The following is a 16,231-nucleotide window of genomic DNA, read 5'->3' as shown; positions in this document are numbered from 1 at the left end:
GAAATAAGAAACAGTTTAATTGGGAATTCTCCATATATTTACTTCAAAGGGTCTTAAATTAGAGAAAAATACATGGAATTGCATGGCAAAAGAGGCAATCATGCATTTGTTTTCAAAATACAAATTTGAGTCAAGTGGCTAATGATAATAAATGCAATAGAATAATAATAAAATTATAGGAGTTAAGAAAAATATTTTTAAAGCTCAGAAAAGATTTTAAAGGCCTATCGTGTTAAAAATGCAACACAATAAATAAAGGATTTTGGGGGAACTGGGAAACATACTTATAAAATGTGTGTTTCAATTTATTAAAGAATTAAATTAAGTATTCTTCATTCAAAAGCAGAATGTTTGTATGTGAGTGTATACTTCTGTATCTAAGGATTATTAGATCATTAGATTATATTTATCTCCATATTTTTTAATTATAAACTACATAAAACCAAAGTGCAAAAGAAAAGAAAGTAAGCATATATAAGTATCCTTGAATTTATGGGAATATAATGTTAACATTACTACAAAAATGTACTTCTGATTTAATTGTTCACATATTACCACTGGATATTCAATCAAGTAATGCAGAATCGTGTTAAAGCGGTAAATCCAGTCATAACAATTATCCAACCACATACGCTATGCCTGTTTCTGGATCCACAATAGTGACCCTAATAATTGCATGGAGAATGTATTTTTCAACTGAGAAGATGGATTGTTGACATTATTATGATCATGTAGAATATATTTTCAAGCCTCTCATAGTTGAGTAGAATTTTTAGAGTTATATATTTCTGCTTGCTGGTGAAATAAATATACATAGTGCTGAATTTGTTTCTTCCTCCGCCTGCACAAGTCTCTGCACCCATCACTCAGAACAATGAAAAACCTAGCTGTGTTTATGGAAGGAGATACATGGAACAGTTCACATATTCTAGTAGCCTAAACTTTCTCTTTTACCATCATCTAATCCTCAGTTAACTACTCTCAGACATTTCAATCAAAAGAATATATTATATATAATATTATATACATATATAATTTGTGTGTGTGTGTGTGTGTGTGTGTGTGTGTGTGTGTATAAATTTAAGCTTTGTTCAGAATTTCCTGTTTATTATTTTAGTAATCAGATTCTTAGCCATATGGCTATAATCAGTACTAGTACTACATTCCTAAAATTAGGACTTATAAAGTTATGTTCCTTCTTTCTGGCAACTTTTGGGACAGCTTGTTATATAAGCTAACTTTAAAATATACCTCGTAAGAGCCAGTTTGAATATACAATGACTCTCATTCCTTCTAAGCATATTATCTGGTAAAGGTATAGCTCAAAGAGCAGGCACATCTCCTTATCCCTTTTTGACTACTGTTTGTGATGAAGATTTCTTGGAAACTCAGAAAGTTTGAAAAAAATCAAATTGGATTAACTTTAAAATTGTTTAGATTTTTTTTTAAATGTATAAACTTTCTGTTAAATACTGCAAATTGCAAAGAAACAGGAAGACAGTATGTGTAATAGTTGGATAATTAGTCACTGTTGAAGAAGCTTTATACAAACGAATACAATGAAGAGTTGAAGTATGGGTGAAAAGCAGATTAAAGCATGCTTTCCAGAGTTTCAGAACAGCAAAGAACCGATGGCTTGAAAAGGAAGCAGTAACTAAGGTAGTGTGTAATATATACCAAGGCAATTTCAATTTTGAAGTTTCCAATTACACAGAGCATATTGTTGAAGAGTAAACACTTGCAGTTGCTAGAATAGTGAACATCTCTTCCACTGTGCATTTGAAAATGGATGCTTGAAGTATTTAATATGGGGGCATTGTTAAATTCATAAGGGTGTCATTTGAACTCATGCAAAGAAGATTAATTAATTAGCCAACCTGTTAAATTTTTGAAACACCTAATTATTGTTAGAGAAAAATACTTTTTCACTTTATTGTTGGACACAAGTAACCAGCATCATATCTGAACGCATGTAAAAAGAAACATCCATTTTTAGAACAAAAATAACTTTCAGTTATTATATTTTTACCCAATACAAAATTATCACCTTAAGCATTGATACCAAGCTCTGCCCGCAGAGTAGTATGTGTGCTTATGAACTCTTGATAAGTTATTGCCTCAAGGTTCAAGAGTCTTCTGTTAATAAAGGCTAACTAGGAAGTCCTGTTCGGCATCTTATGAAGCTCCCAGAACCCTAGTTCATTGAGGGGAGAGACCAACTGCCAGATAGCAGAGTCCCAGAGGGATGAAAGTAGCTATCAGGAAAGTAATTGCAGGAAAGGGAAGTTTCCATTCATGCAATAATAACTCTTTCCCATCTTGGCCCCCATAATTCTCTAAGGATATTCAAAATAATGCATCTTCCATTCACCTCATCTTTTTTGCAATGTGATTTTTTTAAAACATTGAAATCTAGTTCAATGGATAATCTTCCCTGGAGGTACAGATTTCTCAGATAGACTTTTTTAAAAAGTTATACTTAAATATAGATAGCGTGATGGGCAGCATATAAATCTAATAAATAAATAAAATGATAAAATTAAATCGCATAGCAGAGAGGAGTACTTCCTCTAGGACTCTCATTATTTGCTCTATTCATGAAAACATTTGGCTGCGAATCATGCAGAACCATGATTGAGCCGAAGTGAATAAAGTTAATAAAACAAGGCAAATATTATAAAGCTTTTGGGGCTATTGGGATTTTTTTTTGCAACATAATTCCTTCCATGCATTTTAAGGTATAAAAACAAAGGTCTAAGAATGCAGGATTGCGGAATAATCATTGATACATTTAAATCAATAAGATTTGCTGCTCTATTTCATCATTTTTACTAATTAAATAAAATAAAGTTTTTATTCCAGTCAAATTATTTCCTCCCCTCTTCTTCTGCTTAATGTAGAGGCGGGATTTACAGGAGATTTCCACTTTAATTCTGCTATCCAGATGGGAGGCAATGACTTCTGGTGCCCTTTCTTCTCTTTGTCCATTTGTATGTCCAGGAGGACAGAGATAATTAGAAAGCTGGAGAGAAGCACAGCCTGAGGAGACTGGCAGGGAAATTACTGTAATGGCAGAAAACCATTATATTGTTGGGGGTGGGTATGACTTTGTTTTGAACCCTTTGAATGTGCATTTTAGGGCTTTTCCAGGCAAACTCTTACAGTTAAGGAGAGGCTAAACATCTCACAATTAATGAATTGTGAAACATTGTGGGGAAAAGGAGCTTCTCTTCTAGCTACCAGTAACATTAGTCAGATAAACACAGATGTCTTACTCTTTGTATAGTCTATGTCATTTTGTAAAATCTTAAAATACTGTGTATTGTAAGTGCTGTGATTGTAGAATTTTATTTGTCTGAATATTACACACTCCCTGGAAGGAGCATTCAAGCATCCAAGCATGGAATAACTCATGCAGTAAACCTGACAGTAATGAAAATATTTGCAACAATATTCTGTTCAGCATCTTTTCCTCTTATCATTTTGCTTGCATTCCTTCTCTACACTGCATGCTATTTTAGTATTAGCCACACATCATACAAACAGAAAATGTTAATATAGCACTAGAAGTAAAGTTAATTATTGTTACCTTGAAATGCCCTTGCGCTATGTATTAAAATGCTTAAAATGATGGAAAAGTAGCAAATAATTCCCTCAGACACAAATATTGCAACGGCAGAGCAGATTGTGTTACCTGTGATGTCTTTAATCCCTCCTTCTACTCCAGCCATTTCTGGAGTCATGGATGAGCGAATGCTGGCAACTAAGTCTCCTATAATGCCGTGGAGAGCAGTAAAGTTCTCTAGGTTGAATAGGTGTGTATCAAGGGGGTCGCTTGCTATTTCCTTTAATTCCCATTCCACTGCATCCTGCACTCCAATGGCAAACATGTTTACCTCAGCAGTTTTAAGTATAGATGATGGTAGAGCCACATCATCTTGGGATCGTCCATCGGTTAACACTATAATAATCTGCGGAATGCCATTGCTTGCTCTGCTTCCAGCAGCTTTAGTTAGATGGTTCCGAATTAGGAACTCTAATCCTTGTCCAGTCTTGGTTCCTCCCCCCATGTAAGGCATGTGTGAAATATGGAAGAGGACATCTTGCAAAGTATGATAGGTGTTTAACTGGAACTCTGAATGTGGGCTTCCGCTGAACTGGACCAGACCAAACCGAAAATCATTTTCACCCACATCTAATTGTTTTACAACATCATACAAAAACTCCCGAACAAGTTGGAAATGTTCGTTTCCAATGCTCCAAGAGGAATCCACTAGAAATATTATATCAGCAGCAGCACCGATTTTGACATCTTTAAAAAAACACATTGATTTATGATTTTCCAGAGGTCATGGTGGGGAGGAAAATCTTGCCCTACATTAATAGCCAGGCTCTTCTTTTATATCACCAACAACACTGAGTTCATTTACACTGGGGCAGATGGAAACTATTCAAATCCTGGAAATTATTCTTGTTTAACAAACATTGAGTGATATGGCCATTTTAAACTTCTAAAGCAGCTTGCAGGAATGCATTTTTCTTGCTAAATTATGCTAGAAAGGTTTCCACTGCAATAGTTTCTGCTTATGGTATGATTTTAGTGTGATTTCCTTGCCTAGGTAAGAAAAACAAGTGCGCTCTTTATATACTTGGTTTCTCCTTCTACAGGGATTTCACAAATTATGGAGTATATTAAAAATATATTGACTCAATAGTTCATTGATGAATACTGAGACTAATCCAGGAGACAAGAGGTATTGAAAGGGGGTAAATCTGCACTTAATAAGGCCATCTGAAGTTCCATACATGAGTTTCCATTGAGCAGGATCACCCATTTCTTAAATGAGTGGCAGGAGATTTTCTGCTTCTCTTCCATCTCTTTCACTCTCTCTCTCTCCCCTAGTTCACATATCCTGTAAAATAGCGGTTCCCCACTTTTATGGCTTGGCAGTCTGGCTGGGGGAGAGAGGAACCAGCCCAGGCATTCACATGCACATGTGCAAGCTGGCCCACTGCTTGCACAAGTGGAGCAGCACACACGTGTTTGTGTGTGCTGGCTCATCGTTCATGCAGCCCTGTTACAAACGGGCCACATCCTGGTAGCAGGCCACATCCTGGGAGTTGGGAACCCCTGCTGTAAAGTCATTAGTTTTGGTTTAGTGCATGCAACTAACCAATGTGGGTTATAAACCATAGTTTATGGCTTAGCATTTTATGAGAACTCAGTTGTTTTAGCATAATCAGTAATTGATTTTCACCATGATACTCAGCAGTCCAATTCCTTTTTGGAGAAAAGTCCCTCCCTCTGTTCCCTGGAATTTGTGTTTTAATTGCTATCCAGCAAGTCAGTGAAACAAAGAAGAAAGAAATGAAGGCACATATTTCCTTCTCTACTCCATACTAAAAGATACTAAAAGGGAAATACTAAAAGGCAGATACTAAAAAGGGAAAAGTGGGGGTCTGGTGTGGGGGGAGAGAGTTGCAAATGGAGAGCATTCAGGGGCAGCTGAAAGGAAAAGGCTTTTTGTGGGAATTTTCAGATTTATTTTAAAAAGGTTGTTCTGAAATAAGTTGTTACAGCACTAGTTCCACATTTTCTTACTCTGGTTCATATTAAATATCTTCGTATAGTACCAATATTATAAGAACGTGATGTTGTCTTTGTTCATCAGACAGAAGAAAAGTCAAATTAAAATTAATTGAAAATTGTACCAATGCACAATATTTCCCAAATATTTTGTAATATTATTTAATTCTTTACTGCAAAAAAGAAGAATCGAGCATAAAATCAATCATCTGTATCACTGGAAAAAGAACACTTATCTCTTTAGAAATGTAACGTATGAAAGTTGGCTGCCTTTCACAAAAATATCTCCATTTTTTTTATGCTGTGTCTATACCATAAATGACATTTATCTATTCCAGGAGACTCATTTTATAAAGACGAAAAAGGTAGATATAGCAGAGGCAACTGCTTGTTCACCAAGGCAGGCATGCAAGAGATGTGATACATATATTAAATATGTCTATGTACGCATGGCAAAGATTCAAAGATAGACATTGGCAATCGGTACTACAGCAATATACAATAGCAATATATTTTTCCCTTCAAAATTTCCAAGGAAAACCTGGGATAAATTTCATTTTTCAATACTGAATCATTAAAAAAATAGAAGACACTTACTATTTTTAACCTGTGCATCAGCCTCATGATTGCCTAAGAGTAAAAGACAACAGATTGTTGCAAAAATCAAATGGCAGTACTTCCTCATTATGTTTGGTTATGAGTTGTTAGCTTTTCAAAGCATCAGTTTTAGATCTGAAAAGAAATGGAAATATTGTCAGTTAAATGTTCCTGAAACCAAAAATATATCAGGAGTGGGATTCTACCAGTTTGCACCTGTTCGCTAGAACCAGTTGTTAACATTCTAAGCAGTTCAGAGAACTGTTTGTTAGAAGAAATTACTGGCCTAATCCTGTAAGGAAGGCAGGAAGGAAACATTCTGGTGTTGCTTACAGAAACTGCCTCTCCGTTAACCCTTATTACATTCTTGGCAGGACTAGACTTCCTGTCTCAGGAACTTCTCTGGAGTTTTTCCCCCTCCTTTCCTGGTACTTTGCTTGTGTGGAGTGACCATCCAAAGTTACAATGGCACTGAAAAAAGTGACTTATGACCATTTTTCACACTTATGACTGTTGCAGCATCCCTGCAGTCATGAGAGGCCAGGCGAGGAGATGCGTGCCTCAATGTGAGTGATATTGAGTTGGCCACACCCAGCCAATAACATGACCACCAAGCCATGCCCACCAACTAAGCCACACCCACAGAACCGGTTGTTAAAAAATTTGAATCCCATCCATGAAATATATCATCATCATAATACTGACTTTGTTTTTGTCTTTATGTAGCAAAATGGTGTAATTTCTTCATTATAAAATATCTCACTGATGTTCATAAGAAGACTTTTTTTCTTACCTTTTCTGGTACCAGTTAATGCTAGCTGAGAAACAATTTACTGCAGTGTTTTACTGACATTCAGGTATCTTCCAATGAAACCAATTACCAAATTTGGGCCAAGCGGGATCTCCTATTCTTTCCCTCACCTCTCCCAAAATAATTCTGCCCTTGGACTTGGCTAAGTGAGACACACCTTTGAAAAAGTTCCCAATGTTGTAACCTCAATGCCATGCAAGTTTAACTAGTGGCTTAGAATATTCAATTCAAAGTTTTCTGTTTAGAATTAAGGAAGCATTTGGCCACCTGCATTCTGTATTCAGTACTTCATGAGCTTCCTCTCCCCAAAATGCACATACAGGAAATCCTTGTTTACTGACCATTACTTCAGTGACCATATTTAGGACAGTGCCAAAAAAAAAAAAAAAAGGAGATTTATGAGCAATCCTCAAACTTGCAGTCACTGCAGTATCTCTGCAATCACCTAATTGTGAATTGAGCACTTGGCAACTGGTGCTCATTTACAATAGTCATAGTATCCCACAGTTATGTGATCACCACTTATGACCATCACCAAGTCAATGGGGAAGCCAGCTCAAAGTCACAAGTCACGGTTGCAAAATGTCATGCTTAACAACTGTGGGTGATTCACTTAATGACTGCAACTAGAACTTATGTCATAAGTTGGTATGGTCACATGACATTTCACTTTACCACTGTGGCCTTAGCAACAGAGCTGCTTATCCCAATTATGGTTGGAACACGAGGACTACTTGCAAATGGAATTATCTCTTTACAATTAACTGAGAGTTTTATAATTTCAATTCAGTTTACTTCATTTCAAATTCTGAGCTTATTAATGAAATTCTGCCCCAGGTTTGTAAAAAAAATAAACTGTCAAAGATACACCAATCATGACACAGTCAGAAACTGAGTATCATCTGAGAAGTTAATTGATACAAAGTATATGATCATAATCAAGGCTAAAATTCCATTGATGATTTCTTTTAGAAAACATTTGAAAGTTCTTTTGTTGGGAACAGAAATAAAACAAGGTGCTAAATCCTGACCATGAGACTGACCATGATTCGATAAATAGGAAGGTTTAGGCCTTCTGTATACTTATGTTACAAGCATGAACATTAGATTCAGTTCAAATAGGAGAAATTGAATATGATGGTCAATTTGAATCCAGATGTGCTACTTCTTTACCACCTTGGAAACAGAGTTACATTGAGGTCAAGAGGAAATTGTTATCCTGGCAAAACAGAATATGCAAAAATGCATATTTCTCTGTCAGGGCATATAGAATTTTGCTGTTGGAAAACTATTTTCATATGTGGATGGATGGATGAGGATTATGATGAAGAAACTGATGAAGAAACTTGGGATTCATGTGAATACCAAGAAATAGGGTTAGAGGTTAAACTGAATGTTTGAAGAACTCTCCTTCTACAATACAAAAGTAAGGCTGTCTTTTCCAGCACTATGGGAATCTTTTCTGCCTAAACCCACTGTATTTGAGGCAAGCCAGCCAACTATTTCATGTGCAGCTCTTCCTATGCTTACATACATGCATAAATATCTGAAAGGATCTGTAATCTAAGCAAACACATTGTTTCTTTAATTATACAAATATGGCAAGGACAGCCGTTTTCTCCTTTGAAGGAGAATGCACATGCAATTCAAGGAAAGCCATTTCCTCCAAAGAACAGCGCTCAGAGTAGAGGAAGTTCAGATGTTCTAATATCAAGTTCCAAGAATGTAGCAGAAAAATATATTTCACAAACACACGCACTGCTGCAGTGCCAATAAGCTCAGATGTGCAAAGTGATGAAAGTGGCGTTTCATAGGGAAAGAACGCTCTAAGACTGCTCAGGGCCTCTGGTGGGGGTTGAACCCAGCAGAAAGCTTACATGGAATTACTGTTTGAGCCAGCTGCCTAAGCTTTTGCAGGACTCTCTGCAAATAGCGAGAGGGACAGACTGGGTTGAACTGAATTCAAGCAGAAGCAAATCCCTCTGTTAATTCTTATAGTAAAGGAAGCTCAAGGACTGCTTTTACTCTCCCCTTCCTCATTTCAGATAGTCTCTATATGCAGAGAACAAGTTCTTTTCCTGTCCTATCCAATTACCCTTTTTTCCTTCCTCTTCCCTTATTATATTCCCCATGCCAGGAGTCTGTTGTCTCTTCTCTTCTAATAATAATACAGATACTGATACTAATTATATTACATTATCTTCTATTTAGTGTTCTCTTTTCCAGGACAAATAGGGTCTTTTGTGTCACCAGATTGTCTGGATTTAAACCAGACGAGATGAAATTGAAATCAGAGAGAAAGACTAACTTCTGCTGCTGAAAGACCAACTTCAAATCTCTTCTTTTCCTGAACTATATTGACTAGCAATTACAGAATGACTGTTTTATTTTGGGAACTGGTGCGATCTCCTCTCCTCTTTCTCTTTTCCCCTATCCATTTTGTGTCATGACTTTTAGAGTGCAAGTTCATAGAGAAGGACTGATTTTTAAAGTAAATCACTCAGAAGACCATTTTAACCGAAGAGCCTGATAATAGCATTTTCAATCTATCAATAATCTATGACAAATTCGTGCTCTCTACACAAGCTGAGTAATTGGATACTTGGGGTGTATGAATGACGTTGCGGAAAGAGGGGGAGAGATGCTGCCTAGGAAACAATCAAACAAGACTGGCAGGAGTGGCTTAAAAGTCAGAGAAAGAAACTTAGGAAAGACCCATCTTAAGGGATCAAGCAGTTTAAAAAGGCAGTGGGAAGTCTTGCAAGATTCTGTTAATGTAGCCTTACAATAAAGTAACTTTAGTTGATCTAGTCATGTTTCCTGCCTGATTTACCTGGGTAGTTAGAATTTGATACCAACATGATTGTTTCAGGTGTTCTAAAGTTTGAACAAAACATATTGTGGATATTTTAACATGACTGGCTTCTTTTTTATATGAAAAAAACCCAAAATCCAAGCCTTACAGCCATGATGCCGAACCTATGACACGCGTGCTAGAAGTGGCACACAGAGCTACTTGTGCCAGTACAAGAGAGGTCACCCGGAAGAGCCCCACTGCGCATGCGCGTGCGCTCCCCACCAGCCAGCTGGTTGTCGGGTATCTGCCGTGTATGTGTGGGGGAAACATGCACATGGGAGGCGTGTGCAGAGGCGTGCAGTGCTGGGGGGGTCACACACAGGGGTGGGATTCTACCAGTTCGCACCTATTAGCTACAACTGGTTGTTAACATTCTAAGCAGTTCGGAGAACTGTTTGTTAGAAGAAATTACTGGCCTAATCCTGTAAGGAAGGCAGGAAGGAAACATTCTGGTGTTGCTTACAGAAACTGCCTCTCCGTTAACCCTTATTACATTCTTGGCAGGACTAGACTTCCTGTCTCAGGAACTTCTCTGGAATTTTTTCCCCCTCCTTTGCTGGTACTTTGCTTGTGTGGAGTGACCATTCAAAGTTACAATGGCACTGAAAAAAGTGACTTATGACCATTTTTCACATTTACGACTGTTGCAGCATCTCCACAATCATGGCAAGGAGATGTGTGCCTCGATGTGAGTGATGTTGAGTAGACCACACCTAGCCAGTCACATGACCACCAACTAAGCCACGCCCACAGAACTGGTTGTTAAAAATTTTGAATCCCACCCCTGGTCACGCATGCATGTGCAAGGCACGTAGTGTGCATGCAGGGGGGCGCACATGCATGCACAGGGAGTGGGGGGAGTTGCGTGCGCATTGCATCATGGGTGCAGGCATGCAACCACACTTTTGGTACACAACATGGAAAAGGTTAGCCATCACTGCCATAGAGTCTTGGAGTGTGCATTAGCCAATCAGCAATAGTCAGATTTTCATCTCTGCTGCCATTTGATTGCAGTTTTTTTCCAAGAAGAAAAGGGGGAGGGAAATAAATTAAACACACTTTCAAGAACTGTTTAAGATGTTTTAATAAAATCCTCTGCTGGGATCGGAAATTAACTTTTAAATATGTTGCTATGGGCAATAAATTAATATGCTATAATCAATGTTGTCCTTGTCTGTTCTACATATGTGATAATAAATCAAATTCTGCCAGAAAGTTTTCTGGAAGTGAATGTGAGCATTGTGTTTCAATCAATTTGTGCAATGGGGTGAATGTTCTCATCAGACTAGGCTCTCTGCCCATTAACTTTCCCAATCAAGTATGTACAAATAACATATCTAGAAAGATATACTGGAGAATTGGCTGCAAAGAGCAGTAATTGTAATTTAAAAGAGAGCTTAGTTTAAGAAAATTTATGTTGAAAAAGTGAAGCTTCTTTAGATTTGTATCATCACGCTAGTTTTGGTGTAGTTCACACTTTAATTGGTCTTTGGGGTTTAAAGATTATCCATAAGCGTGCTCATTTGCAAATCCAAACTTAGAATAACAAAACTGGAACAGACCTTGGAGGTCTTCTACTCCAACACCCTTCTCAACCAGGAGACCGTATAACATTCCAGACAAATGGAATTGGAAGACTGTTATCATGTCACCTATACTCCTTTTCTTGGTTAGACTAAACATATCTAATTCTTTTAACCATTCATTGAATGATTTAGCCTCCAGTCTCCTAATCATCTTTGTTACCATTTTCTGCACTGTTTGTAGAGTCTCTCCATCTTTTTTGTATTATTGTGACCAGAACTGGAGATAGTATTCCAAATGTGATCTTCCCAGTACAGAATAAAACAGTACTATGACTTCACATGGTCTTGATACTATCCCTCTGTTGATGCAGCCTAGGACTGCTGAAGTCTAAGTAATTAAGTCACTTTGTTAAAGAATGCAATAAGTTTGTCTGGCATAATATATATGTTTTAACACCCATATTGGCTTCTAGTAATAACTAGAAAGTATCAAGAGTGATTGGTAGCTAAGCCAATCCCAGTCAGGAAATATTATTTTGAATCTTTTAGCTTACAGTGTATGTGGCTGAGTACACAGGACACAGGTATATAAAATTGTACCAAGTATGAAAACATAAGTTTTTCTTTCTGTCACACAATGTTAAAACACTTGTTCTTTCATAAAATTAAAACAAGTGAAGAACCGGGATCAATAAGAGGAAACCCTGTTCAGTATAAAACATAATCAATGAACACAGGGTTTCCTGTGCCCAGAGGGGATAACGGCAATTCATTTTGATTGTTGTAAGAAAGGAAACAAATAGACTAGAGTAGATTAGACTAAATTAGAGTAGACTAGAACAGAACGAAATATAATTCTTTATTGGCCGGTGTGATTAGACACACAAGAAATTTGTTTTCAGTGCAATGAAAACAAATGTACATACAACAATAGTGATAAGCAACAAAATTATAGTCAACATAAGGAGATAGGTAATAGGGAAGATGAAAATCATGATGGTAATACTACCTTTTTAGATAGCTTGACAGTGTTGTGGGAATTAGTTGTAAAAAAATAAATTTAGAGAGAATTAAACTATGTGTAGGTACTGATGTTGCTAACTGTTCATTACCTGTTGAATCACAGCTAGCATATCTTAAATGACAATGAAAAGAGGTTGTTGCTTTCTTGTCCAAACAGTCACCTTCCTGGACAATCCAGTTGGTTACTATGGGACATAGAATGCTGGGCTAAATGGTCTATTAGCTTGATCTACAGATGTATTTCAATTGGACTTGTGCAGAAGGGTCTTCTTTTGAGTCATTCATCTATCATTCTTAGTGCCATTGTACAAATTGTGCTGGAGCCAAGTCCTGGGAGTTTTCTACTGAATTGACTTCTGTTACCTGTTTGTAATTCAGAAGATCAGCAGTAGAATTCCATCATTTTCCCCTTACCCTAGAAGTCTCTATTTCATAAGAGTGGCATGGGTGGAGAACGTGTGGTTGGTAACATACTTTATTACATACAAAAGCTTATTGAGTTCTGAAAGGTTTCTTATTTTCTCCCAAAACATTCATTTTCCTCTTGTGAGCTTAAACTACTGTATCAGAAGCTTACTTATAAATAAGATTTATTTTTAAAAAATTACACATACACCTTTTGTATGACAGAACCGCTAGGATTTTTTTAAAAAAATTATCCTCCCTTCTCTATTTACTTGTAATTTTCCACAGCACTAGTATAAAAGGACTGCTCTGAAAAAGTAGTATTAGAACAAGAAAGGCGTGACCTGTCTCTTATTGGTTAAACCAATGTCTCTTTGACAGAGGCAACAAAATAAAAAATCATTATCTATCCCTCCTTCCATCCCTTTTTTGAATTTTGTATAATAGACTTGGGAACTTTGCTGAGTTTGAAGTCACTCTAAGAGAAGTAATTTGATGCTGGGCCTGCTAAGACAGCATTGAGAATAGCAATAGCAATAGCACTTAGACTTAGATACTGCTTTATAGTGCTTTATAGTCCTCTCTAAGCAGTTTTACAGAGTCAGCCTATTGCCCCCAACAATCTGGGTCCTCATTTTACCCACCTCGGAAGGATGGAAGCTATAGAACTGGTTGTGATGATTCTGCGCAGTTTGGAAAACCGGCAAATTGTGCACCTGGCTGGCCCCGCCCCTCTCCACCCACCCCTCCCCTCCCCGCCTAATCAGTCCTTATCGTTTTTTGCACATCATGTGCATGCCCGACATCACTGACTGCATTCTCCCCTGCCTAGTCACTCCTTAAGGTATTTCTTTTTTCCCCTCCTGACAATCAGCTGTTCCTACAATCAGCTGTGCCGGGATTCTCCTCGCTGTCTTACTGCTTCGCCCAGGAGGCTTCCCTGAGGCCCAGGAAGGCAAAAAATGGAGGAGGCTTCCCTGAGGCCCAGAAGGCCCCAAAATGGAGCATGGAGGGTGCTGGGTGCCATTTTTTTCCTTCCTGAGCCCCAGCCCCAGGGAAGCCTTCTGGGAGCAAAAATGCCCCTTAGGAGACTTTCCTGAGGCCCAGAAGGTCTAAAAAATGGGGTTGGTTTTTTTGCTGCAACAAAAGAAGCCACACCCACCCAGTCACATGGCCATGGCCAGGTAGCCACGCCCAGCTAGCCACGTCCACAGAACCAGTTGTTAAAAAAAATTGAATCTCACTCCTGGATGGAAGGCTGAGTCAGCCTTGAGCCTGGTGGGATTTGAACTGCCATATTGCAGGCAGCCGATAGTCAGCAGAAGTGGCCTGTAGTACAGGATTCTAACCACTGTGCCACCGAGGCTCTTCACTTTTCCTTTCTTTCTCCTTCTTTTGGCACATGACTGTCGTTGTCTTATTAAGTTTCTTACAACATGTAAAAATCAAGAAAAAAAGTCAAGGAAATGATTGGCCTAGTAATGGGAGAAGATAGCCTTTATTGCATTTTTTCCATCTCATATAACTTTGAAGGTATGCCTTTTTTAAAAAGCAAGTGCATTTACATTTTTATTTTGGTATCTTTTTATAAAAGCCAAAAAATCTTTTCTTCATCATTTTCTTCTTTTCTTACTACCTATTAAGATTCCATTAATATTGTGAATAAAAGTTCAAGCATTTGAGTGTCAGGGCGTGTCACTTTGCACTTGTTAGGAATGATAGTCACCTAACAGTTGGGTTGGCAATATATAAACCAGGATAGTAATTTAATACTGTATCTTTAAGAAAATACTGTAATTGTGATTGGCTGAGGTTCCTCCAACGGCCATAAGATGGAGCCAGAAACCTGGTTTGTTTCTTCTTCTATGTCCTGTGTTACCGTATTTCCTGATTGTCATTCTGCTTGGATTGCTGTGAGTCTTGCAACTGTTAGCAAACTCCGTTTACTGAACTTTGTTTATGATACTTGACTTCGTTTTTGGATTATCCCTGGACTGATATTAACTGCTTTAACCGTGTATGATTTGGACTGTTTGTTGGACTTTGTTTACCCATTTACTGGAAGTAAAACCTACATTTTACTATTCAGTGTATCTGTATGCTGGTCGTGCGTTATTCAACATCACTCTCACTATGTTTCCCTTAGTGCACTCATTCTCCTAACGGTTGCTGGATGGGTGACAATGATTACTGACAATGATTATTGTGTGAGAGAGGGATGGAGGAGGGAGATGGCGTTGAGGAAAAATTAAAAACAGGAAAGAGGGATAAAAAATAAACACTTCCCAGAAGCAGAGAACTATAGCCAATACTATACCATCATCTGCATGCAAGAGTACATTCATATCCTCAACAACACATCTTTAATGTCTCTACAAGTGTTCCTGCTCAACAATAATGGCATTCTTTCTGTCATCAGGCACAGATGGAGTTTTCATACACATGGAACTAGTCAGATACTCACTCCATAAGTAAACCACAGCCATATTTTAATATATTTCCAGTTACAACATCTATGCCTGAATCCTTCCATTTTTCCAACATTTTCATTTATGATTTCTATTTTTTCCAACCTACTAGAGAAAAATTTCGACCAATGTTCTGAGAGACAATTCATTCAGAAATATGTACAGTGTGTAGAATGGAAATAAATTTTGATGAAGAAGTTTTGTTTATCAGCTGAAATTAATGTATGGTTGTGAATATGAAAACCTGAGTGAAACCAGATTGATAATCATTATCAGAAGACAACATTATAAACAGGGGTGGGATTCTACCGGTTCGGAGCAGTTTAGGCAAACCAGATGTTAAAGTAACAGCTGGTTCGCTGAACCGGTATTTCAAATGACTGGCTGGCCCCATCCCTCCTGCCCCTCCCCTCCCAGGAGTCTCCACGCGGCCCATTTTTGATGGAGGTAAGTGCAGGGTCCATGCGGAGACTCTGGGAGGGGGGAAAATGGGCCTTCCGGAAGTCCGGAAATGGGCCTGTTTCTGGCTTCCAATGGCTCTCCAGAAGCTGTTTTCACCCTCACAGAGGGAAGATCTCTGGACCCTTGGGAGGGCAAAAAACAGCCTTCTCAGAAAAAGTGGAAGTGGCAAAACGGGCCTATTTCCAGCTTCTGGTGGGCCTCCAGAGGCCTGGGGAGATGGTTTCCCCCTCCCAAAGGCCCAGGGGAGGCCTCTGAACCCTCGGGAGAACGAAAATGGCCTCCCATGGTCTCTGGAGGCCCACCGGAAGCCGGAAACAGGAAGTTACAGTAGGCCACACCCACCATGGCCACAACCACCCAGCAACTGGGCAGCGAACCGGTTGCTGAGATTTTTGAATCGCATCTCTGATTATAAAACTTTTCAAATCTATATGCAAAATTATTCACATTGAATAGTTGCTCCTTAATTGTTAAAATGCTCCTGCTTCATGGTTG

General features: G+C 38.2%; 1 protein-coding gene across 1 annotated transcript in view; it reads right to left on the bottom strand.

Annotated features, from left to right (window-relative positions):
- Window positions 1-16,231, bottom strand: part of COL6A3 (collagen type VI alpha 3 chain) — a 112,145-nt gene that overhangs the window by 83,863 nt on the left and 12,051 nt on the right. The window contains exons 2-3 of the mRNA XM_087949339.1: window positions 6,185-6,319; window positions 3,695-4,312 (exon numbers count right to left, since the gene is read on the bottom strand). Coding sequence (XP_087805465.1) covers window positions 3,695-4,312; window positions 6,185-6,272 — 706 coding nt within the window. The 5' untranslated portion in view covers window positions 6,273-6,319. The remainder of the gene's footprint in view (window positions 1-3,694; window positions 4,313-6,184; window positions 6,320-16,231) is intronic.

This window comes from Notechis scutatus, chromosome 1, assembly GCF_049901735.1.
Source record: "Notechis scutatus isolate UNSWTSFEM ecotype Mainland chromosome 1, rNotScu1.2, whole genome shotgun sequence".
NCBI classification, from domain to species: Eukaryota; Metazoa; Chordata; class Lepidosauria; order Squamata; family Elapidae; genus Notechis; species Notechis scutatus.
Note: the sequence above shows the minus strand (reverse complement) of the source record. Positions and strands in the feature narration are given on the sequence as shown.